Below are 25,848 nucleotides of genomic sequence, written 5' to 3' on the forward strand. Positions count from 1 at the left end.
TCTCTCTCTCCCTGGATAGAAAACAACCAGCAAAGCTCACATGTTACTTAGTCAGCCAAGGTTAGTGGAGGAATTAGGGAGAAAAGCAAAGGAACAGTGAACGGATGCAGCGCCCAAAAGCCAGGAAGAAAGAATTGCTTATATACTGGCTTATCTCTTAGCAAGCCAATGAATGATATAGACTTTATCATTATTTTTCTTTAACAGCAAGTGTTTTGCTCATTTAGATTCTGCATCGAACTTTTAGGAAAGTACCAGTTTCTCTTATTAGAATATTCCAGTAAGCCTTAAACTACTGCAAAGACTTTCTTGTGAAATTGGGATTTGAATAAAGGTTGCCTTGACCTCTAGTGTAGATTTTAACATGCTTTTAAAACAGTGTAAAGGTGCTAATTTCAGACTACTTTAAGTTTGAAAGACACTTGGTCTAGTAATATTTTAATGTGTTAATGTTGTTTCTAATCAGTGTTCTTTCTCTTCAAGGTTTTTTGATCTCTTTGAAAAATGTGATGGGTATAAATCTGGAAAACTAAAACTGAAAAAACCAAAACAGTTGCAGGCAAGTTTGTCTTTATTTTTCTTGGTGTGGTGTTTCCTAAATAGAGGATTCCTATTTAAATGTATCCTATGTTTCTGTTAACTCAGGAAGTTCTTGATATAGCAAGGCAACTTCTTGTAGAACTTGGGCAAAACAATGATTCTGAAATTGAAGAAAGTAAAGCAAAACTTGAACAGCTGAAGACTGTATTAGAAATGTAAGTGTCTGATTTTCAGGCTTCTTATCACCAAAGTCCTCTCTGCTGTTTTGACTTGTTTGAGCTGTTACTGCTTGGATTGCAATGATTTTCAGATATGTAATGATACATTAATTCAAGCGCAAGGGTCTTCAAGAGAAAGAATGTTGTGTTTGGCATTATAAAGGAGAACTCGATCATCTCTTTGGTTTTTCTTTTAATCTTTTTAATCAAACTTAGTGCTTTTCCTAGTGTCATAGTATATTTTTTACATTTAAACAGTTACTCTCTTTTATATCAAATTGCATCCTCTTGCATGTTTTTAAAATGAAAGTATTTGAGCGTCTGCTTCTTAAAGTACGTGACACAGTGGAGTCAGGTGGAGCCAGTAAGAACTTTCATTGTGTGTGCTGTCTGCTTTGGAGGATTCGAAATAAGGCTTTGTATATTGACCCTGAAATAGCTAAAAATTAAAAAAACCCAATTCTAATGCTTCAAGATTTGTTAAAGATCAAGGGTCTCAGAACTCTAAATGATAGCAGATAACTTTAATTTTAAAAAGCCGAGGCAAAGACAGTAATTGAAATCTATGACAGTTGTTCTCCTTGAGAACTTAATTGACTAGCAAAATAATAGCCATCTACACTGCCAACTCAAACTCTGGGTACTGATAGCTACTGTTATAGTGGCTGTAAATTGATAAAATTACTATTGCTAATGGTTTGGGTTGTTTGTGGTTTTTTAGGTTTATTTTTTCAAATACATTTTAAAGTAGTTTTTCTAGTTGTGAAAAAACAGAAAAAGTACATAGTATTTTTAGATGTTTCATTGTGGAGGGGTTGACATTTCTGTAGCCAGTTCTGTGCTCACAAATTAGGTTTGTTGTAAACAAATCAGTAGTGATTGACCAACATCAATAGTGTATGCTGTTGCAGAAGTGTAGCAGGTTTGGAGGAGAACATCTGAGTTGTTTCTCTGTCTTTTCCCCTCTCACTTTCCTCTGCTCTGCTTCAGGTATGGGCATTTTTCAGGTATAAATCGCAAAGTTCAGTTAACATATCTTCCACATGGTTGCCCAAAGACATCCAGTGAAGAGGAAGGTATTGTATTACTTTTGCACCTAATCAGTTAATAATGTGCATTTAAATATTCACAGACTCGTGGTATGATATCTTGATATTAAGGACAAGGACTATGTTGTTTCAAACCTCTGTTTGTGTTGTTGGCATGTGTTCAGAGTCTCTTAATCTGCCTAATTGTGCACCTAAAATTTTCTAGTAAATTTTTGTTCTGACACTGCCTTCTTGTAACAAAATGGTAGGTAAAAAGAAGCTTCAGTGGTCTACTACAGTGTTAAGACTAGAAAATCTCGTTCAACATTTACTGCTATCTTTAAAACTTTCATAAGCTTTTCTTGTCCCTAGCCCATGGTCATTGAATGAAATAACAGTAGGATATTTAGCATACAATTTGTTTTAATTTTTCTGTCTTGATTGACTTCTTGCTTCAGACTTCATGCTAAATGTTTTTCACTTATCTTTTCTTTGTGATTTAACTACTCTGATTAAAGGCCGATTTAGTTTTCTAGTTAAATATTTTCTTCATATTAGAATGCTATTAACAATTCATAATGTTGAAGGAATCCTTTGAAGCCATATGTATAGAATCATAGAATTCTATGAGTCATAATGTTGAAGGAATCCTTTGAAGCCATATGTATAGAATCATAGAATTCTATGATGCATAATGTTGAAAGAATTTTTTGAAGCCATATGTAGTGTAAATATTGTTGACATTCCCCCAAAAGACCCCATATTTAGAACATACTAGGCTACTAAACTCTTCTCTCATTCTGTACAATTAGATAACAGAAGAAATGAGCCATCCCTGCTTCTGGTTCTAAAATGGGGAGGAGAATTGACCCCTGCAGGCAGGGTTCAAGCAGAGGAGCTTGGAAGGGCTTTCAGGTGTATGTATCCAGGTGGACAAGGTAAAAAAATAAATAAATGTATTGTAAGGAATAATTCTATATAATAAAGTGCAAAAAAGAGTTTGACCAAAATGCTTGCTTTTAGGAGATTATGCCGGATTTCCTGGTTGTGGTTTACTTAGACTACATAGCACTTACCGACATGATCTCAAAATCTACGCTTCCGATGAGGGACGAGTTCAGATGACTGCAGCAGCTTTTGCAAAGGTACAGTGTCGATTTAAAAATTCTTAAGTTTGGGGGTTTATTTCAAAGACTAGAGGAGAGGAAGATTTGTGGTTTATTGGAGCCTGCTGTATTTTAAAAAATGTGTGTTTGAAGAGGATTTGGTGTAGTGTGAAAAAATGTCCAATTAATGTGCCAAGCATTTGAAGTTCTTGAGCAGTTGCAGACAGATTTTAATTGTATGATGCTAGCAATACATCACTCCGGTCATCACTCCAGTTTTCAAAAAGGGTAAGAAGGAAAACCCAGGTAACTGCAGGCCTGTCATCCCTGTTACCCCAGAAGGGTAACAGCACAACTTATCCTTGGTGCTGTCCTTAGGTTTATCAAGGACAAAAGGGTCATTAGGAGCAGTCAGCATGGTTTTACCAAGGAGAAGTCCTGTTTGAGCAACGCCATACCCTTTTATGAGGGCATAACCAGGTGGACAGGTGCTGGTAGAGCAGTGGATGTGGTTTATCTTGATTTCAGTAAAGCATTTGACACTGTCTCTCACAGCATCCTTCTGGCTAAGCTGAGGCAGTGTGGTCTGGGTGATCAGTTAGTGAGGTGGATTGGGAACTGGTTGAAGGGAAGAAGTCAGAGAGTTGTGGTCAATGGGATAGAGTCCAGTTGGAGGCCTGTAACCAGTGGAGTCCCTCACAGGTCAGTACTGGGACTGGCTCTGTTCAATATGTTAATCAGCGACCTGGATGAGGGCAAAGAGTGCACTGGCAGCAAGTTTGCTGATGTCACAGAAGTAGATGGAATGGCTGTCACACCAGAGGGTTGTGCTGCCATTCAGCCATACTTAGACAAACCGAGAGCTGGGCGGGGAGATACTGAATGAAATGTATCAAGGTCATGTGCATCTGGGAAAGATCAACCCCAGGTATCATTATAGGCTGGGGACTCTATTAGTATAGGTTGGAGAGCAGTGAAGGGGAAAAGGTTTTGGGGGTCCTAGTGGATGGGTGGAAGGTGACAATTAGCCAGCCGTGTTCTCTTGTGGCCAAGAAGACCAGTGCCATTCTGGAGTGTATTAGAAGGGCTCTTAGTAGGTTAAGAAAGGTTCTCCTCCCTCTCTACTCTGCCCTGGTGAGGCTGCATCTGGACTGTTGTGTCCAGTTCTGAGCCACTCAGTTCAAGAGGGGCATGGAACTGCTTGAGAGTCTAGCGCAAAGCCACAAAGATGATGGAGTGGAACATCTTCCTCACAAGGAAAGTCTGAGGGAGCTGGGGCTCTGTAGTTTGGAGAGGAGGAGACTCCTGTTTGTGTTTATAAATACGTAAAGGGTGAGTGCGAGGAGGATGGAGCCAGGCTTTGCTTGGTGATGCCCAGTGATAGGACAAGGACAATTGGGTGGAAGCTGAGGCACAGGAACTTCTGTGTAAACATAGAATCATAGAATCAACGAATCAACCAGGTTGGAAGAGACCTCCAAGATCATCCAGTCCAACCTAGCACCCAGCCCTATCCAGTCAACTAGCCCATGGCACTAAGTGCCTCATACAGGCTTTTCTTGAACATCTGTAGGGACGGTGCCTCCACCACCTCCCTGCACAGCCCATTCCAATGCCAGTCACTCTGGGAAGAACTTCCTCCTGACATCCAGCCTGTACTTCCCCTGGTACAACTTGAGACTGTGCCCTTGTTCTATTGCTGGTTGTCTGGGAGAAGAGACCAACTGCCACCTGGCTACAGCCTCCCATCAGATAGTTGTAGACAGCAATGAGGTCACCCCTGAGCCTCCTCTTCTCCAGGCTGCACACCCCCAGCTCCCTCAGCCTCTCCTCATAGAGTTTGTGTTCCAGGCCTTTCACCATGAGGAAAATGTTTTCACAATGAGGGTGACAGAACACTGGAACAGGCTGCCCACAGAGGTTTGGGAGTCTCCTTCTCTGTAGTTACGCAAAACCTGCCTGGACACGTTCCTGTGTGATCTGGTGGTGATCCTGCTCTGGCAGGGCGATTGGACTAGATGATCTTTCCAGGTTCTTTCCAGCCTCTAACATTTTGCTTGTTGCTGGTTTAGAAGCAAAGGTCCCAATGTTGAAGCTACTGCTTTATATAGAGCTTAACTCTGGCTCCTTATCTTCCTGGCTTCCAAATGGCCCTGTATTTAGCTATAGCAAAATTCAGTTCATGTGAACTGATCCACCACATCTCTGTAATATGAATGAACTTACAAGTCTGCTAGTGGTAAGACTAATTTTTTCTCCTGTATGTTTCCATGCTGCATGTGTTGGTGCAGAAGTATTTTATCTGTCTGTCCTGCTTTCTCTTTAGGGAGCAGGCTTGAGAAATAAAAAATATGTTTCTTTCCTTGTCAAAAGATCTTCTGTTGTCAGAAAAGAAACGAAGGTTTGCAGCTGTCTCCATTTCGGCAGTCTCCATTCACCCCTTGTTTAAATGTGAATTTTTATTGTCCTTCTGTACCACATAGGGTTTGGGCTTTTGCCTCTGTGGAGTCCTGGCAAAGACCCTACATATCTTCTGTTTATCCTCCCAGATGCTGTTTGATTTGCTAAACTCTTCCCTTAACTACCATTTGGTAACTCAGTGCCTTCTGCAGAGCATATCCCTCACAAGTCAGGGAGACATGCTTACAGCCTCAGGGCTCTGTGCAACCCAAGACAATAGCTGTGGTGTCTCAGAAGCAATATTTGCACTACCAAGATGTTGGAGTCATATTAGCTGATGATGTGAAACATGTTCTATGACATGTTACGGTTGCACCAGCTGTAGCAGTCATGCATACCGAGACAGAGTCATTATCTGCATTGACTGCCATGTCTGTTTACCTAACCCATAGGCAGATGGTACAATCTGGAAGTTAAATTAGCATTTTGGGTATGTTTAAGATACTCTTATAGTCTCATCTTTATCTGTTTGCTCAATTAATTGCATTTTTTGTTTCAGGGACTCCTGGCCTTAGAGGGAGAGCTGACTCCTATTCTTGTCCAAATGGTGAAAAGTGCTAACATGAATGGTCTGTTGGACAGTGACAGTGATTCTTTAAGCAGCTGTCAGCATCGTGTTAAAGCAAGGCTCCACGAAATTCTGCAGAGGGACAGAGAATTCACTGCTGATGACTACGATAAGGTTAGCATCTGATTAGTTTTCTGTTAATTACATAGTTACACAAGTTCTTACGTAGAGGTAAGAAGCAGTGATTTTTACCTGTTTTGAAAAACTATCTGTGTCCTTGCAAAGAGTTTAAACTACGAAGGAAGCTGTACAGATTGTGCAATTAGATATTCTGAGATGTATTCCAGTTTGAGTAATCAGAACAGCTACAAACTTTTAAATAGGAGTAGGTAGGAACTTCTTTCATGAGTCTTTTTCACTGTTTCATTAAAAATATTTTGATTATTTTAGAAAATAAACTATATTGTTCACCCTTTCTGTAATCTTTACTTTGACGGTGTGTGGTATTACAAGATATGTTGCCTGCCTGCTGCAGTTGTTTCAATATTTATCTGCTACAATATACTCAAAAGAGTACAGAGATGGCAAAAAACAGAATACTTTGTAATCAGTGAAAGGAAATGACTTATTAACATGCCAAATTAGTGCATGTTAATGTAGTTAATGCTAACTTAGTAGAAAACACAGTGATTGTTCCTGGATTAAATATAAGTAATATTTGTTACTGTTAAGAAACTTCTTTCCCTTTCAGTTGGCTGTCTGGTATAACAGCTAAATACAAGTCCTCAAATGAAGTTTAAGGCTAAACTGTTTTCTAACAGACAGTGAGAGCAAATTACTGACATACTGCCGGTATACTGCCAGTATGCTCCATGTGAATTTGCTTAAAAATGTAGATTAAAAGTATCATTCAATTCATTGAGCAGTGGTTAAAATGAGAGGATAAAAAATCTGGAGGATTGATTGTATATTTATTAGATGAAGTAAGAGGATGCAAGGTATGAAGGATTTATTTATATAAAGACTAGATGGGGCACTTTGTGCCATGGTCTAGTTGATTGGACAGGGCTGGGTGCTAGGTTGGACTGGATGATCTTGGAGATCTCTTCCAACCTGGTTGATTCTATGATTCTATGAATATGTATTTCCACCTTCCCCCTTTTTTAATCCATAATCCATATTTCCCCTCCTGGTTTTCTTTTTGCTATATAGATATAGCAAAAAGGATTTGAAATGTGGCTAAAACTTAAGAAACCACACTCTTCTAAGACAGTCTACTACTACAACTACCCTTTGGGATTATAAAGTGATTATAACTTTTGGGATTGACTTACTTGTGATTTGGAAAAACAGTAAAAGTTTTGTTCTACACCATAGCAGGAATCTTTCTGATTTACTTGGCCATAATTGGAAGTTGGGAACTGCCCTTAGGAAGGAGGTAGAAGTCTTATGTTTCCAAATTATTCTGTACATTTGAAGAAGAGAGGGGAAAGGGCCAATATGATGTCTGTTAGGTATATAAATTATTCTTTTCTCTTTTTATTTTTTTATTGTCATTGTGTGCTTACTTTGGGTTATGCAGACTTTTGTGATGAAATGAGGTTAAGCCTCACGTGGATATTGGTTGTATTGTTTTAGTGACACTCGGTGGCATAAGTTGTAGCTCCTGCAGTTTCTGTAATTAACTCAGCTCTGAAGGACATCTTGTGTATTCTTGATATATCTACATTTAAGGGTTGGGTTTTTTTTTCTTGGCTGTTTGTGTGTGTTTTTGTTCAGTAATCCTATAGAACTAAAAACCTAAATCAAGAAGAGATAAACTTTTTTTTTTCAGGTATGGGTTACTATTGCAAGTCTGGTACTTCCCGTTATGGACAGGGGCATATTTTATAGAACAAACAAACAGTTTTGTGAGGCACACAGTCTAACAGTAACCTTTTTTACAGAAATGTTTATAAACTTTTGAGCACAGTAGTTACTCAAAGTTACAGAAAGTTGCTAAGTACAAATGCTGTTTTAAATGTCTTTCCATTTTTTTGTGTCTTTGAACAATAAGAGTTTTATCTTTTGATCTATTAATGCCTCAAAAGGAATAGCTAATTGAGAAATGCTATTACTTCAAAAAGTAATAGCAGCCTGCTTGAACGCTTTTTCTCCAGTGCTTGGAATCTTTTTATATATTCCATCTTATCGCCCCAGTTCTTTCAAACCCCAGTCAGTTTGTCTAGATAATTTTATTTTTATCTCAAATTGCAGCTGACTCCATCTGGAAGCATCTCATTGATAAAATCCATGCAGATTATTAAAAATCCTGTAAAGACATGTGATAAGGTCTATTCCTTGATCCAGAGCTTGACTTCTCAGATCAGGCAAAGAATGGAAGATCCAAAGTCTGCAGGTACTTAAACTAAATCCAACTACAAAAATGTTCATCTTGTTTACGTCTGAAAGAGAACTGTAACATGTTTTGACAATAAACTCACTTTTAGCAGAACTTTAATCAACAGTAGGTAAGGAATTTTCACAGTCTGGTCGCATATGCATAATTCTGAAGTAAAACACAGCAGTGACACGTGGTGTTATTGCAAGTTATGGCTGTTTGGGCTGCTCAGACGAGTCCTCACATTTTGCAGAGATTGCTTAATTATTTGAAACTCAACAAAAGCAGCAGGGAAAGCAGATGGTACTAAGCCAAGTTACATGGGTACATTTTTGTGTTTAAGTATCTTTGCTGAGAGTCAGTTGCTTTCTGTGTGATGTGACTAGTACTGCATAAAATTATACTTAATGGTAGTTAGCCAGTGATGCAGGAAAACGAGAGCTGGAAATGACCACAGAGCATCTCTGGTACTATATACATCCTGGGGAATTTGCTTGCTATCAGTGTTCCAAAGTGTTTAGTATTCAAACAGCTTCTGTTCAGAGGATGAGCAGTACAAGGGTCCCCTGTAAGCAGTATCAGTGGATTTTGTCTATTTGATCTAATATCTTGTCCTGAGATGGGGATAGTCCTTCCTCTTTGCTAGTCTCTTGATGTTGACACATGCAGGAGAGAGGGACAGATGAGATGTGTGGTCAGTTCTAAAACAGGGTTGTTGTCCTGTTCCTCTTCCTCCCTCATAGAATTTTATTTTGACTTTTTTTGTTGTTGCTCCTTTTTACACATGATCTGTGCTGAAGGGCACTTCATTCTTGGTGCTGGAGATTTGCTTAAATGACAAGTGGTGCGTTTCTGCTGCAGAGCTTTCTACTGTCTTGATACTAGCTACACAGCTGAGATGCCTGTGTATGCACATTTGTTTTCAGTTATTGGAAGTAATGCAGTTTACTCACTTGATCCCTTTTATTCCTCTGTATTCAACGATTACTAGCAGGTGATTAACATTTTCCTTTTGTTACTTGACCTTGATTACTAATGTAATGTATGTGTCCACCTAGATATTCAGCTGTACCACAGTGAAACACTAGAACTGATGCTGCGCAGGTGGGCCAAGCTGGAAAAGGACTTTAAAACAAAAAATGGAAGATACGATATTAGCAAAATTCCTGATATTTATGACTGTATAAAATATGATGTGCAGCACAATGGCTCCCTAAAATTAGAAAACACGATGGAATTATACAGGCTTTCCAAGGCTTTAGCTGACATTGTGATCCCGCAGGTAAGCATTTTCAGTTATTAAAATAGAATAAGTCATGCAATAAATACTTCTTCAATTTTTGTGAACTACTCAGTCTTTTCTGTTGAAGGTTCTTGTGTTTCGCTGCAATGGAAACTTTTAATGTCACCTCTTATTTTCTGGTGATAATTTTGGTAAGAAAAAAAATGATTCATAATTTATTATGTTCAAAGGTAGTTCTTCTAACAGTGTAAGCTGTGGCCATGTCTGCTTTCTTTGCGTATTGAATATTAAAGTGATTGATCTCAGTTGTTCTTTATAGATCATTTAAATGGAGTCTCTGTGAACACTTGTTTATTCTAAAATTGCATGTAATTTCTTTCTTCCTGCTTTTAGAGATTTCATTTTCAGACCCTTTGCAAATGCCACAGCTAATCTTAATCACACTTATCTTAAGCAATTTAAATTTCAAAATAACTTTCTGCTGCTTCAGAATGCTAACATTCCCTGATAAAAATGTACATATTAAGTTTCATGGAATTTCAGGCCAGAAGCAGACAATTTAATTTCATATATCACTGGCTTTTAAGCTCAGACTAGCTGTTATATATTGGAGGCTGCAGGACATGTAAGTGCTTTGCAGTAACAGGACAAAACAGACTAAAGTTTTCCCCAGACGTTGCTGCAGGAGGCTCAGGGATGACCTCAATGCCGTCTTACAACTACCTGAAGAGAGGTTGTAGCCATCTGGGGGTTGGTCTCCTCTGCCGGGCAACCAGCAATAGAACAAGGGGACACAGTCTCAAGTTGTGCCGAGGGAAGTATAAGCTGGATGTTAGGAGGAAGTTGTTGGCAGAGAGAGTGATTGGCATTGGAATGGGCTGCCCAGGGAGGTGGTGGAGTCATTGTCCCTGGAGGTCTTCAAGAAACAACTGGACGAAGTACCTAGTGCCATGGTCTAGTTACAGTATCACAGTATCACAGTATCACAGTATCACCAAGGTTGGAAGAGACCTCACAGATCATCAAGTCCAACCCTTTACCACAGTGCCCAAGGCTAGACCATGGCACCAAGTGCCACATCCAACCTTGCCTTGAACTGCCCCAGGGACGACGACTCCACCACCTCCCCAGGCAGCCCATTCCAGTGCCTAATGACTCTCTCAGTGAAGAACTTTCTCCTCACCTCGAGCCGAAATTTCCCCTGGCGCAGCCTGAGGCTGTGTCCTCTTGTTCTGGAGCTGGCCACCTGAGAGAAGAGAGCAACCTCCTCCTGGCCACAACCACCCCTCAGGTAGTTGTAGACAGCAATAAGGTCACCCCTGAGCCTCCTCTTCTCCAGGCTAAACAACCCCAGCTCCCTAAGCCTCTCCTCGTAGGGCTTGTGCTCAAGGCCTCTCACCAGCCTCGTCGCCCTTCTCTGGACACGCTCAAGCATCTCAGTGTCCTTCCTAAACTGGGGGGCCCAGAACTGAACGCAGTACTCGAGGTGTGGTCTGACCAGTGCAGAGTACAGGGGCAGAATGACCTCCCTGCTCCTGCTGACCACACCACTCCTGATACAAGCCAGGATGCCACTGGCTCTCTTGGCCACCTGGGCACACTGCTGGCTCATGTTCAGGCGGGTATCAATCAGTACCCCCAGATCCCTCTCTGTCTGGCTGCTCTCCAGCCACTCCGACCCCAGCCTGTATCTCTGCATGGGGTTGTTGTGGCCTGTTGATTGGACAGGACTGGGTGCTAGGTTGGAGTGGATGGTGTTGGAGGTCTCTTCCAACCTGCTTGATTCTATGAACACTTCTATTCTATACAGGTACAGAGCACTCTTGTGATTTACCACCTGTAGTGTATGCAGCAAGTGAGGGAATGTCTTTCTGTCCTCGAATTCCCTGAGAGCAAGGAGGACAATGACAGTACTGTGTTGTGTTGCACAGGCCTGTCAATCTTCAGTTTTGAATACTGTAAGAGAAGATTAGGTTAACAAGAGGATACATGCTGAAGGAATTAAAACAAAGAAAACTTCGTAAGGTTGTGTAATGTGAAGGGAAAGTGCTCACATTGCTTTCTAGGGTAAGCAGGTGATCCATCATAAAGATGAGAGCATCTTCATTTGACATACAGCATGAAGAGTGATGATTCTGGAGCATGTTTTTAAATATCATAGCTGCTCTAACAGATAAAATATTTGTTGTATTTAATTACCATTTTCAGTTTTACTTGAGGGAAAGGGATCTCCTGTGGGATGGTTTGCTGTGGACTAAGATAAGCATATTAAATAGGTAATGCACCTGTGTCTCTTTACTCTCTGTTTTCAACAAATAGAAAATTTGTTTGAAATCAGGTGAGAGGAAATATCTGCATCTAGGGCAGGCTGGGGGTAGATTCCTGAGATGTTCTGCTTAAGATAAAGGACTTCATCATACCAGAATGTGAATCTGCTTTTGTGGTGTAACTGCTGAATGAAAAACTGTTTCTCTGTGCCAAATCAAACAGCAAAAAGGAAAACAGTTTACTGCTTGAAGAGGTATAAGTAATATAATAAAACATATTAAACAGAAGAATTTGTAGTCAGATCACAGTAATAGATGGCTAGTTTGTTTTAATATGTATCAACCAATTAGAAGGCATTGTAATCTTTGACTGAATTTTAAAAGTCAGTTTCTTCTTGTGCAGGAATATGGTATTTCAAAGGCTGAGAAACTAGAGATTGCCAAAGGTTACTGCACTCCTCTGGTTAGAAAAATCCGTTCTGACCTTCAGAGAACTCAAGATGATGACACTGTAAATAAACTTCACCCTCTGTAAGTCTTTTTTACATGGTTCCATTCACTTCCATAAAGCCTAATGGAGATACTGCATAGGTTTCAGATTTGAAATATCAGCTCATAGTGGTTTGAAAAGTATGATTCGTTTATTTATTGACAGCTGTTTCTAAAATGGACACACATCTCATTATGGCCTAGTAAGATCTTTGTGTTATTTGTTTGAAGTTACTCCAGGGGCGTTATGTCCCCTGAACGCCACGTTCGGACACGGCTGTATTTCACCAGCGAGAGTCACGTCCACTCCCTGTTATCCACCCTCCGTTACGGTGCCTTATGTGATGTGAGTTAAACACATTTTCTTTTAAATCCCTGGTATTTTTTAGATGAACTTAAAGTACTCAATCTTACTAAAGTTTTGCCAGCTGAAAGCTTACTTTCCTGAAGCGGCTTTAAAATTCATTGCACTTTTTCAAACATTTAATTTCCTACTGTAGGTGCAGAGATGTATTTCAAATTGCGTTGGTGGAAATCAGCATGCTCTTTAAAGTAGTGCTGAGTTCCATCGGTGTGTTCTGTTGTATATCTTACAGTCTTTTTATAGCATGAAAAATGGTAAATATTTATCTGAACATGAGCCAGCAGTGTGCCCAGGTGGTGCAGAAGGCCAATGGCATCTTGGCCTGTATCAGGAATAATGTGGCCAGCAGGACTAGGGATGTAATTCTGCCCCTGTACTCATCACTGATGAGGCTTCACCTGGAGTACTGTGTGCAGCTCTGAACCTCTTCACTTCAAGAAGGATATCAAGATGCTGGAGCTGGTCCAGAGGAGAGTGATGAGACTGGTGAGGTGGCTGGAGAGAAAGTCTTATGAGAAGAGGCTGAGGGAGCTGGGGGTGTTTAGCCTGGAGAAGAAACTTAGAGGGACCTTATCTCTCTCTGCAACTACCTAAAAGGAAGTCGTAGTCAAGTGGGGGTCAGACTCTTCTCCCAGACAACTGGTGACAGGACAATAGGGCATGGTCTTAAGCTGCATCAGGGGACAGTTAGGTTGGATCTTTGGAAGCACTTCCTCATGGAAAGGGTGATTTGACATGGGAGTGGACTGCCCAGGGAGGTGGTGGAGTCACCATCCCTGGAGGTCTTTAAGAAAAGGTTGGATATGGCACTTGGTGACATGGTTTAGGTGATGTTGTGATGTTAAGTTATAGGCTGGACTTGATGATGTCGGGAGTCTTTTCCAGCCTCTGTGATTCTGTGTTTTTTAGTAGTTTGATATGTGTGATGGTTATATTTCCTTTATATGCTAGAAAACTTCATTTACACTGTTTGGCTGGTAGAGGGATACATAGAAACATTTTCCACAATATAGTAGTCGAAAGAAGTTTATTGCAAATTGAACAATTCCTGTCTTGAGAGTTTAAAAGTACCTCTATCTATAAAACATAGATCATCACTGGCAAAAGAATGTGAAAGATACAATGAAACAAAACAAGAAAAAAGTTCTGATCTCTACTTTTCATTTATTTGATTAATAATTTTAAGTCCCTTGGTTTTTTTCTGATTGTATTTCTGTTTCTTCTTTACCCTTAAAAAGCTTCATAATTCTGTTGTGAATGTAAAATCCATGTAAATGGGGAAAATGGAAAATCATCAGTCCTTTTAAAGATAACCTCTGAGGTTTATTTGTTAGTTTTTAATTTTTTTTTCCTCCCTCTTCATAAGGAATCAAAAGATGAACAATGGAAACGAGCTATGGATTATTTAAACGTTGTCAATGAACTCAATTACATGACACAGATTGTTATCATGCTTTATGAGGATCCAAACAAGGTATTTAAAATGCTTAAATATCTTCAGAAATGAGTAATGCTAAGCTGTGTATTTAAGTGTAAACTTATTTTTATAATTTTCTTTCAGGAACTTTCTTCAGAAGAACGTTTCCACGTAGAGCTGCACTTTAGTCCAGGAGCAAAAGGCTGTGAAGAAGATAAGAATTTACCAGCTGGATATGGATACAGACCTGCCTCCAGAGAAGTAATAATTGCACTTTCTTTAAAGCGAAAGTTTGGGTTTTTTTCCTATGTGGACACATCTAAAATGAACACTAAGACATGATTTGGTTTAAAAAAAAAAAAAAGTTATTTTTATTTTAGGTAGAAAAAAGTCTGATAAAATATTGGATAGTCACAATGTCCTTCTCCATTTTGAATGGACACTGAGGTGATGGACACAGGTAATTTTGATCTCTGTGGCTTTCCCAAGTTTTTTGCTAGAAAAATAAAATACTCATTGAAAGAAGAGTAATATTGACAACATCACTGTTGATCAGTGATATTCTGGCAGCTGAAAGAAATGTTTAGGAAAATAAGGTAGTTTGGCATGTTTATGAATACAGATCATTGAGAAAGGATTGGTCTGTGGGGCAGGCCTGTGGATTTACCACCTGCATTTTAAGAAAGAGAAGCTTGGCTGAAACTGTTGAGTTGTGGAGCAAAGATTTTATTAATGTGTCTACATGTGATTCGACTAAGATACATTAGACGAAACAGGGTCCTTGGTTAGGACTGCACTGTCATATGCAGTAGATTATTACAAGTCTACAGCAGTATCTTCAATGATAGGTGACTTACATCTTGTATTTTTAAGATCAGCTTGCTTTATGCTTATGCAGAAGTTTTGTTTAACAGTTACTTCCATCTGCGTGTTGCAAGGTGCGCAGCTGAAGTGAAAATGATTTATGTATTGTTTGTAGAATGATGGCTTGAAGAAAACCTCTCACAGAAATGATAGTGATGAAGAGGCATACGTGCCTAAAAGAGATGAAACAGATCGGTCAGTAGTGATGTTCAAGCCAATGGTATCAGACCCAATTCACATACACAGAAAGTCACCACTTCCGAGATCCAGGAAGATTGGTTCTGTTGAAGTAAGTGTTTATGTTCGAGATAATGTCTTTGTCAGAAATGATCTCTTTGTTTTAACAAAAACCTGAATGTAATTCTGCTTTTGATTTACACGTATGACATGATTTTATGCCTCAAAAAAGGGTTGCTCTTATTCTGTGAGAAATCCTCCATGGCAGTAGTTTGTCTGCAGGATTATTTTTTTTTCTAAAGATAAATTGTTATTTTGTGATAAGATTTATTTTTTTTTTAAGTCATTTTAGAAAAGCCAACGTTTGAAAAGGAAGACTTTTTCAATCTATATCTACATCTTTACTCTAACATAAACAGATTTTTGTATTCATCCTTACAAGAGAGCTGCTATTGGAAATTAAGCAAACCTCCCTGGTGATCATGCTGAGAGGGGAAGGAGGGATTGGGAGTGGGGGTGGGGTACAGGAGGTGAAAGGCATGTCCTTTGCTATATTTGCTTTCATGTGGGGTGAAAGTGACTCCACTTGTCAAGCATTTGAAGGTAAGAGAATAAACTGGAAATTTTGTAGGTCTGGGGGGGAGTTTGGTTTGTTTGGGTTTTTTGTTTAAGTGGGTGGGGTTTGTGTCTCATGAGTGCTTTAGATAACATCTTGAGCAGTCTAGTCTCCTGTCTTGAAGGCCATGACATCTAGGTGTGCTTCACAGATACGGCTTTAATCAGCTTTAATGTCACAGAGGTGAGGGCACGTACAGCAGTATCACTGATACTATTTGTACACTGAGTGACAAAGCTTCAGGTGGTGCAGAGTGGCACTTCTGTGATATTACTGCTAGAAGCAAACTAACAGCTTCTAATTGCCTCATTTTCAGTTGCTTAAAACCATCAGAAATGAAGATTCACACCAAAAGCTTTTCCTTTCATGTTTGTGTGGGGAATGGGCTGTTTGAATGCAATAAAACTATTACAGATTTGCAAGAGACTTGTTTGTTAGTAGCCTGGATAGAAAAAGATGCATGGTTCCCTTTTAGAAGGATATCTGTATAGCTTCACATGACTTCCATAAAGTAACAGAAATAACAAATGTGAATGTCTTACATTTTCTATTTCCAAGTTTTATCACAAACAAATGCTCACAACATCAATATTTTTGATTTTTAAAAGCTGTTTCAACTATGATCATGCAAACTCCCCTCCTAGTTAAGAGTTTACATACAGCTTAACAGTCTACTACTTCAAACTTTCCTCAATTTAATTTTCATAAATTATGTGGAAGTTACATTTAGAAAGCATCAAGAGCATAATAGACAAAATTTTAATGTGCAGGTAATTTATGTTCAGAGGGTCAGCAGTGTTTCTTTGCTTGCTGCAAGAAAGTAAATTGAAGTGATTAAAAAAAAACACACTTTGAAACTTTTTTTGATAAACTGAAATGGGAAGTTTTCATCTGGCCTACTGAAATCTGCAAAACTGGTATTTGGAATGTTTAAAGCACATGATATTTCAGAGCATTAAAGAAAAAAGTGATTGCAACTTAAACTGCAGCTGCCTTGAAAGTCGTTGTCGTTTTCATTTTGGTTTTGGTTGTGTTTTTTTTTTTCCCTTTGGTGTTTTGGTTTTGGTTTTGGTTTTCCCCTGTAAGGCAATTCTCTCTTAACCTATGTCCATTCAGATGAAAGGGCACTGTCAGGTGTGAGATTACATGGAAGTCTTAATCAGTGATTAGGTCATTAAAATAGCAAAAAAAAAACCCCAAACCCAACATTAGAAAGGATTCTAACATTAAAACCAGAAAAAAAGGCTCATCAGCATTGGACACCAAATTCTGTATTGCTAAATGTTGAGTATTAATGGCAAACAGTGATGTGTAGGGCATGGGGGACTCTTGGCCTGACACTGTCCTCCCTTAAAGTCTTAGTAGGCATCCATCATCAGGTAATATTTAGGATTTTTTTTATAAGGCTACCAGTCAGGTCAGTGCTGCTACCAGTGAATCAGATGTAAACTCTCAAATGCAGTTTTAAAAATGAGTATCTCTTGGGGAAGGTTACAGACTAGAAATCAAAACTATGAAGTAATAAATAGGAAGTTTTAATGTACTTAAAGGGGGAAAACTATTAAACAGTATACCAAGGATAATAGATGTTCTGTTTCCAACATGTGGGAAATTCGTAAAATTATGAATCAGTCATTGACAACAACTACTTTTTTTTCCTCATACCTAATAATTAGTGTACCAGAAATTTGATTGTGATATTATAAGACAGAATTTGATTATAAGAGTTAAGTGGAGTTGCTAAATTCTTCATATTGTAGTATTACTTTTCCCCGTTCACTGTTTAATAGTTTTAAAAGCAATATATAAAAGGGTGCAAGCAGATTGAGTTTTGTTTCTTTTCTGTTCATTTGGCTCTGTTGAATCTAACTTTGCATGCTTTGCTGTTTTTTGCCCCCTTTCTCACTTCCAGGAAGAGAGCCCCCTGAGTGTGTCTAGCCCAGAGTGTATTGGTACCTGGCTGCATTATACCAGTGGTGTGGGTACTGGGCGTCGAAGACGCAGATCAGGGGAACAAATCACTTCTTCCCCTGTCTCCCCTAAATCATTGGCTTTCACATCCAGTATTTTTGGCTCATGGCAACAGGTTTTTAAACTTTACTTCATTAAACATTATTATGCATTCCAAGCAACAACCAACTGTCTTTAAGGACATCTAATCCTTTATTATGGATTACATTTGAAGGAAATTCTTCCACTTCTTACTATTGCTTCCCGAGAATGTCTGGGGGAAAAAGAGCAAGTGCATGTTTTTTCCACTGAATGTATTTATTACATGTTTTCCTAAAAATGTGATTTCTTTATAGGAATTGCAAATGTTACCACAGTAAAAAAAGACTTAGTCTACTGCCTAATGAAACAGATTTCTGCTTTGGTTTAGTTGTCCTTTAAGACTTTAAAAACAGCATTGCTTAATTTGGTGGTAGGCAAATTGAAAAAAAAATTGTATTAATTGCAAGCAATACCCTTCAAATAATTTAATTGGTACTTCATATTGGTATTCAAAACTTGTTTTGCACATATCATATTTTCAGTGGCCTGGTATTAACTACTGCAGGGAATAAACTCTAACACTAATAATTCTTGCCTTCTGTATCAGGAGGTATCTGAAATCCCAACATAGTACATCATCCATTGACTTGTGCAATATTTTGAACATTTTTCTCAATACTGGGGGGGAGAAAGGTAGGACTTTATTGTTTTTTTTAAAGTACCACTGAAGCCTAAAGATTATCAAAATATTGCTTACACGAATGGCAATGGATGGTGTTCTGTTAACCATGTCCTTTTTCTTTGAAAATTTTCATAATGTCTTTTTATTGTGGAAAATCCTACAACTACTTACACTGGAAAAAAAATTGTATTGATAAAGGCTGTGAGCATCTGAAGATTACGCTGATTGAGCCCGTGCATGGATCAGTGATTGTATGGTGTCCTCAATAGCTTGTCTGTCTTTCCTTCCCTCTCCTCCTTTTTTTCAATACAGGCGCAGTTTAGGCGAGTGCATTTGGTAAAATTAAAGAAAATGTCTCAAATGTCTGTTCTCACATCAGTCTTGGTCTGTGTCCCTTCTCATTCTGAATGCTTGCTTTGCACCACATCATTGCAAGGAACTCGTATGTGAAATGAACTCCCTTCAGAAGGGGATGTTGCATGATCTTTCATGTTTCTTTTCTGTATTTTTACTAACATTTATCATACAGCTTATTAACACTCGTCTGTCTGAAACAGGCTGCTCTATCAAGTTAAGTGGACATTTCATGCTGCCGTCCTACTTTCCCTTATTTTTCTGTTTTTTATATCCAGGTCCTATCAGAAAGCAATAGTAACTTAAGAACGCCAAGAACTATTCTGGAACAAAAGCAGAGTGGTCTAGGTATGTGCCTACAATTGAAATTTGTTTGGCGTTGGAAGCTTTTCATCTGCCTGTTGTTCTGTACAACTGTACATTCTTTAAATGGCTTTTATATTGATAGGACCCAATTGTACTCATTAATAATATATGCTGAGTGTCCGCCTATGAACTGGAAGTTTTTTCTGCAGCAGAAGCTGTTAGATAAATTGTCACTTGAAAGAGCAAACCGTTTGATACTGTTCACACTACTGACTGTGCTGCTCCCAACAGGTACATAGGATTATTTTTAACAAAACTTAGATTTTTTTTTTTCTTTTTTAAGATAGTGTAGTTCATGACTGAGTTTTTGGGTTTTGCAAGAAGCTTTTGAACTGAAATGGCCTGCACTGGAAACCGTTAAAACGATTTTCATGAAAATTAGCATTTCGTACTGTGGGCAATTGATGGAATTGAAGGTGCTTTACCCAGGGTAAGGGGATGGGGAACAAACCTCAAGTTTCTTGATTTGTACATATTCCCTCTCCTAAAATCATTTTCTTCCTTTCAGCATTGGAATAATTAATGCTATAATGCCATGAGTTGTTTCAAACTCGTTTTAAGTCAGGTGGTGCTTTTATGTTGCTTCTTGGACACAGGCATACATATGACTGATATGCAGAAAATACAAAATCTTTCACTACTGTAAACCAATATTGTGGGTTTTTTTTTCCCTTTGTGTCTTTTCATGTGAAAAAGTGTAGAAAATGGATAAGCTATATGCATAATCTTAGAAGTAGCTTTTCCTTTCTTTAGAAAAATCTGCAATTTTTGTATGTCTAATATTCCAGTAATGTTTTTCCCCCTGTTATATTTTTCCATTAGTAAAATGCATACATCAGGTGCTCTTAGTTAAGTCATGTTTTGGTCTTCTTTTTATTGTGTGCTTGCTAAAGTTGATCAGCTTTTCTTTTGACAATGTGTGACACAATATGGCTTGTAGAAGTTGATGTATTTCTATGTGTAGATGAAGGTATTTACATTTGGTGTGAAAGGCTTTTGCCACAGACCAGGCACCAGTTTATTTTGGCTATGATTGGTCACATGTGCTAGTAATGTTTCCCTTCACCAGTTCGTTGAAAGTAATGAATGTCCCTGCCTATGGCAGAGCGAGTTGGAACCAGATGATCTTTAAGGTCCCTTCCAACTCAAGCCATTCTATGAAAGGTTATATACAGGACAGATAATTAAGTTCCAGAAAAAGTTGGCTACTAATCTAGAATGCAAAGGATAAATCCTGACTTCTCCTTTCAACTAGTAGCAAAAAATAAAGGAAAAATATGGCAACATTTTTCCTATTTTGTTCATTGTTGCATGCAAGTTCTGTTTATGGTTGATGATTATAGAAGTTACTTTTCTTTGTGTGACTCTCGGTCGCTAAAAATCCCACCCTAACGGCTCTCACTTGCATGGATATCTACAAAAGTCTTTTCAGGAAAGGAAGTCAGGCTAAACTTGATGGAACTTTTAGGTCTTAATCAGTTTGTAACACTGCTAGTGAAATACAAATAGGGTGTTTCTAATTAGGATAACTTTGTTGGGTCAGTTATTTTCATATTCAGTGGAAATGCAGGAATAATTAATTCATTGCATCTTGTCAGAGGTTGATTTGACTTGGATTAAATCCATGAGCAATACGTTTCCAGTTTATATTTTGCTTCAGAAATGCAGGTTTTAAAACGATAACATCATCATCATCTTGGTTTTATTTTGTTGTTTTGGTTATATTTACATTGACGCTAACTGGTAATTTTTCTTTACTAAAAGTGAAAACAGGACAAGAACACACTTTGCCAGTCCTCTCTTTGCACACATAGCAGAGGGTGCTGTGTCATGAGTAGAAGCGCAATAAATTATGATAGTTTCAGCTTACAAGCACCACTCTGACATTACAAGCATATTGTGAACCTGTCCAAGGCACTGCCAAAAGCTGCCTTTTGTGTGGTAAGAGCCATGTGCTTGCATGCTGCATGCATCCCCAATGTGAATGGACGAACACCTGGTTGTTGTATGTATTTTCTCTAACTCCCATCAGGGTCTCACTGTGCGGGCCTGTTTAGCACCTCAGTGCTCGGGGGTTCTTCAAGTGCACCTAACCTACAGGATTATGCTCGTACTCATCGTAAAAAGCTGACTTCTTCTGGCTTCATAGATGGTATGTGCACACTCTCGCACATGCACGCACAAACCCATGTGCCACTTTAAGCTTCTAAAGATAAATCCTAGGTTAGTGATTTTAATGGAATCCTAGAATCCTTTGCCTTAATATTAGTTGTATGAGTTTCTATTGTTTCTTTGTAGCCCATAGCTTGCTTATTTTTAAATTAATAGCACAGTTAATTCCTGTTTCTTTCTTGAACTAGATCACAGACTTGTGATGCCTGCCAGGAGATTTCAGCAAGTCCATTTTCTAAGTGAAATAAAATTTTGGATTTGGAATTAATTTCTCATTTTAAGCTTAGGGTTTTATCATTACTTCCTGATCTTGGAATGTAATAAATTACTTAGAGCATGCAGAAAGAATGGAATAAATAATAAACTAATTAGGTAAATACTGATGATGACAGTTTTAGGATTCCTGACCATTTTTGGGTGGGATTTCTATTCCAAAGGAGAAGGAAGTTTTCAGTTTGGGATAATCTGGGGTAGAGAAGAAACTCTCATACTATATTTTAGAATGTAATGATGCCAAACCACACCTTTACAACTCCGAGGTGAAACAGTATTCAGGCTATTTTCCCCCCCTCCTCCAATTCACAACTCAGTGTTCAACTCCTAACCTGATATAACTTTGTATGCCAGAACCACCAGCTCATTCTGCTTGTTTTCATACACTTCATTACACATCTTGTAGTTACCAACAAAACAAATTTTCTTCTTCTTAACTCTATTTAGATTTTAGCCCTTTTCCTTGGTCTCTTCTGCATGATACTCAGTTCTAATACCTTCTCATCCTTTTTTCTCTCTTCTTCCTTTCCTTTTTTAAAATGTCCCTCTTTTGATAGCTGTTACAAATTTCAGGTACCTGTTTTTCTCTTTCTCAGACACCACACGCGGTTCTGCTGTTAAAAGGTTTTCTATCTCATTTGCTCGACACCCAACCAATGGTACGTTTTGCTTTTATTTTAAAAACAAAAACAAAAACAAACAAAAAAACCAAACCAAAAAGTTCCTTGCTTCATCCCTTTTATTTTTATTTCAAATACGGGGTGTACAGTATCATCCAGCCATCTGTCGTTCCTAACTTAAGCACAACTCCAAATATATTTGTAATCATTAGATATCCTGAATCCCTCCATTAGTATAAATACATCAAAATTCATTCCTTGCAAAGATCCTTGAAAAAATTGAAGTGCTATCGTTAACCATCATTTCCATAACAAATTACTCTTCACAATTTCTTGTGTGATCAAACTGTATGGTGCAAGATAAAAACAGAATTAAATCTGATCTTTGTTGGGCATACAGTTCTTGATAGCTGCCACTTCTTCTTTGTCTTTCTTCTGCTGAGCTGTCTTCCCTGAGCCTCCTGATTCTAAAATAAAGCACTGAAATGACAACTGGAGTTTATTACTATCTTCTTGAAGAAGATGCTAAATTAAAAATCCAAAGCCAAAGCTTTGGTTCCATTCCTGCTAAAATGCTGTATTTATCATGGGAGGAAAAAAATGTTTTATCTTGTCATACTTCTTTGTTCATCAGATATGCAAAATACTTAAATATTGCACTAAAAATCACAGCAAGAGAGCTACCTGTTGCTTACGTTGACCTCTTGAACTTCAGGAGTGAGGGTTAACTTGTCTTCAGTCTACCATAGTTACCACAAAAATGTGGTTTAACACATAGGACAGAGGTATGTCTTTTCCTTCTGCAGTAAAACATTCTGTGTCTAACATTCCACATGATTAGATAGGCCCAAAATGTATACTGTTTGTGAAAGCTCAGTCTTCAGTATTCACCAGCTTTTAGTGTAGCTTTTACAGATTTCTTAGTAGCAAGCTTTAAAAAGTGCATGACTGCTGGCTGAGGACAGTGATGGTAATATTACTGAAACTGCAGTGGAAATCATCAGCATTTTCAAGTTAGATTCAAAATCAATCAGCTTAGAAACAGGGTTAAAACCAATGTCATTTTGTTTGGCTTTGGTAGATGCAAGTTGTCCTTTATTACATTTATTTGGAATCCATAGTGAGTTTTTGCACTGCAGTGCCTCTTGAAGTGAAGCTGCTATAGTAGGGCTCAGTTAATAATGTTAAGATTCTGTTTGACCTAAAGCGCCAGTTCTGGTGTCCTGTTTCAAACAATAAATTTGGAAGTCTGCTTTTAATCTTTAGACCAAAACCAAGTAATGTTTCCAAAACATAAAAGGTCAGAAAGTAAGAACTTCATTTGTGTTATCAGTGTTTAATAATACACTTACTTTCTGTTCTGCTTAACACTATCTTTCTTGTGACTACCTTCTCTTAGAAAAAGGATCTAAATTGATTCTAACAGATGCATTGATCAGATTCATTTAATACAGCAGTATTACCACCCATCTCTTACAAGACTTGTGCATGCTGTTTGAGCTCCTATGAAACCTAAGTGTATTGCAGGTTTCCAAGGTTTCTCTACTAACATACAAACATACTGATGTCGTTTTGTCTGTCCTCTAGACTATCATTTTGATTCTCCTTCTCCCTTTCACTCTGTTCTTGTTTATGTTGTTACCACATCCTCTTAACTCATTTCAGACTACCCCCCATCTTTAGTTCAAGGAACATGGTGAAACAAGTATCTTCTGACAATGCTTTACCTTATTTTCTGGGCCTGTGTGCAGAACACCCACACCTCTTTAGGTGCTGGTCCATAACCTGTGTGGAATTTCTAGGCTCCCGTGGTATGTCTCTATAGCATTTAAATGTAAGACAACAGGGTGGCTTTTTGAAATGCTGCGTTAACCCTTTCATTGTCTTGGGTTTTTTGAGTGGGACAGTGCCTTAAGAATAAACACAGCTGGAGTTCAAAGACTGTTAGTTTACAAAAAAATGCATTTTTTAAGGGATAATGTCAGGCTTCTTAATTATTAAAACTCAAATTTATTTCTTGTAATATCATAAAATATTTATGATTAAATATTCAATGAAAACACTGCAGATAGATTCTAGGGTATATTTTAAGTCATATCCCTAAGGCAAAGAGAGTGCAACAATGTGCTGAGATATGGCTGAGAGCAGAGTTCTCAAAACTGAACAAAAACTTATGGAGGGGGAACTACTGAAACAAAAGAAGAAAAAAATCTGTTTTTCTTTAATGGGACATGGATGTGTTTTGAAATTCCTTTCTGGTTTTCTGTAATACTGCCCTGTATCAGCAATAGTTATTGAAAAGTTAACCTGACATTGTCCCACCCTTATTTGCAAAATTAAAGAAGTTAATGCTCATTGGAGTGATGGTGACTTTTCTGTCAGGGTAAAGAGGTAACTCTTACATTTCACTGTAATGCAAAGAAAGGGTTTGCGCTTTGCATGCATGCATAGTCATTTTGGTTATTAATATGTATGCCAAACATCTTAGTGCTTACACTGAAGCTTAGCTACTGCCTTTATAGGAAACCTAGACATTAAGTACGTGATGATTTTTCTTTTGTCCATGAAAACAAAGTTTTTATTTTTGTACATGAAAACAAAGTTTCCATGACATGCAACATTCATTTGTAATACACTGCAGCTGAATATGAGGTAGATACAAATATAAATACAGATGCTAGGGAGCTGACATTTTGTTTTAGTTACTTGTCTATGCAAGGCACTAAATGGGGAGTGAAAGGGCAATGCTGAGTATCACAGGAATAACAATGCTTATTATTTTAGGGGAGGGGATAGTTTGTAGTCAAAATGGTGTTTCCAGTAAATGTACCTTGAAGCAAAATTATAAACATCATTTACTACTGTTTCTTCACTTACATAACTTAAATTAAATTCAGCAACCGTAAATTTACAGTACTGAATTGCAAAGTTGTAATGCTACAGCTGTATATTGACAACACTGATGGACATACTTTTCTCTTCTGCAATGCAATTGAATGAAGAGCTCTTCATTGAGATATCAAACTTGCATCACTTTAGAGAACTATTTTTTTTCAACCAAGATGTTGACATGCTTTTTAGTATGATAGTAATATGGATATGCATGGTTGGTGTATGATTAAGACTACTGTAGAGAAGCAAAGTCCAATGAATTTTTAGATTTTGGGTTGCTATACTTACCTGTTATATCATATGAAACCTATAGTCTTTTAAGTACTGCTTTTAAGTGCACAAAGGTAGGTGCAAATATGTGATACAGAGATAAGCATGTAACCTCAGGGAACAGAATTGCTAACAGTGGTCTTCCTTTGATATTGAAAGCAACAGTTTGTTTTCACAGAATACTGAAGATGATAGAACGTCAATTCTGCAAATTTATTTCTTGGAAACTGTAGCAATTTTAGCTCATTTTCTAACACAGCTGTGTGACAATGCAGCTATCCTATTTTATTTGCATGAATAAGTTATCTAATTACTGTTGTGCCAGATATGAGAATTGAGTAAGAGAAATACTATTTCCTGACTTCTTTTACCTTTAAATTATTTACTAAGTGTGTCTTAGAGGAAAGTTATCTTTCATTAACTGATTTGGGAGAGAGGACAGCTGTAATGTTTGAAGACCACTTTATATGCATGTGGGATTTGTATCCCATGGTATGTTACAGGGTACCCTTAGTTTAGTTCTTCCTGGAAATTGGTACATCTTGTTCCA

General features: G+C 38.0%; 1 protein-coding gene across 1 annotated transcript in view; it reads left to right on the plus strand.

The window, feature by feature from the left end:
- PPIP5K2 (diphosphoinositol pentakisphosphate kinase 2) overlaps window positions 1-25,848 on the plus strand; it is a 67,251-nt gene that overhangs the window by 36,246 nt on the left and 5,157 nt on the right. The window contains exons 12-28 of the mRNA XM_064140914.1: window positions 484-559; window positions 646-755; window positions 1,749-1,834; window positions 2,599-2,724; window positions 2,810-2,931; window positions 5,852-6,034; window positions 8,117-8,258; window positions 9,299-9,522; window positions 12,154-12,281; window positions 12,471-12,585; window positions 13,970-14,077; window positions 14,165-14,281; window positions 15,000-15,173; window positions 17,590-17,763; window positions 18,984-19,053; window positions 21,104-21,223; window positions 22,113-22,175. Of these exons, the coding sequence (XP_063996984.1) occupies window positions 484-559; window positions 646-755; window positions 1,749-1,834; window positions 2,599-2,724; window positions 2,810-2,931; window positions 5,852-6,034; window positions 8,117-8,258; window positions 9,299-9,522; window positions 12,154-12,281; window positions 12,471-12,585; window positions 13,970-14,077; window positions 14,165-14,281; window positions 15,000-15,173; window positions 17,590-17,763; window positions 18,984-19,053; window positions 21,104-21,223; window positions 22,113-22,175 (2,138 nt within the window). The remainder of the gene's footprint in view (window positions 1-483; window positions 560-645; window positions 756-1,748; window positions 1,835-2,598; window positions 2,725-2,809; window positions 2,932-5,851; window positions 6,035-8,116; window positions 8,259-9,298; window positions 9,523-12,153; window positions 12,282-12,470; window positions 12,586-13,969; window positions 14,078-14,164; window positions 14,282-14,999; window positions 15,174-17,589; window positions 17,764-18,983; window positions 19,054-21,103; window positions 21,224-22,112; window positions 22,176-25,848) is intronic.

The sequence above is a fragment of the Pogoniulus pusillus genome, chromosome Z (assembly GCF_015220805.1).
Source record: "Pogoniulus pusillus isolate bPogPus1 chromosome Z, bPogPus1.pri, whole genome shotgun sequence".
NCBI lineage: Eukaryota > Metazoa > Chordata > Aves > Piciformes > Lybiidae > Pogoniulus > Pogoniulus pusillus.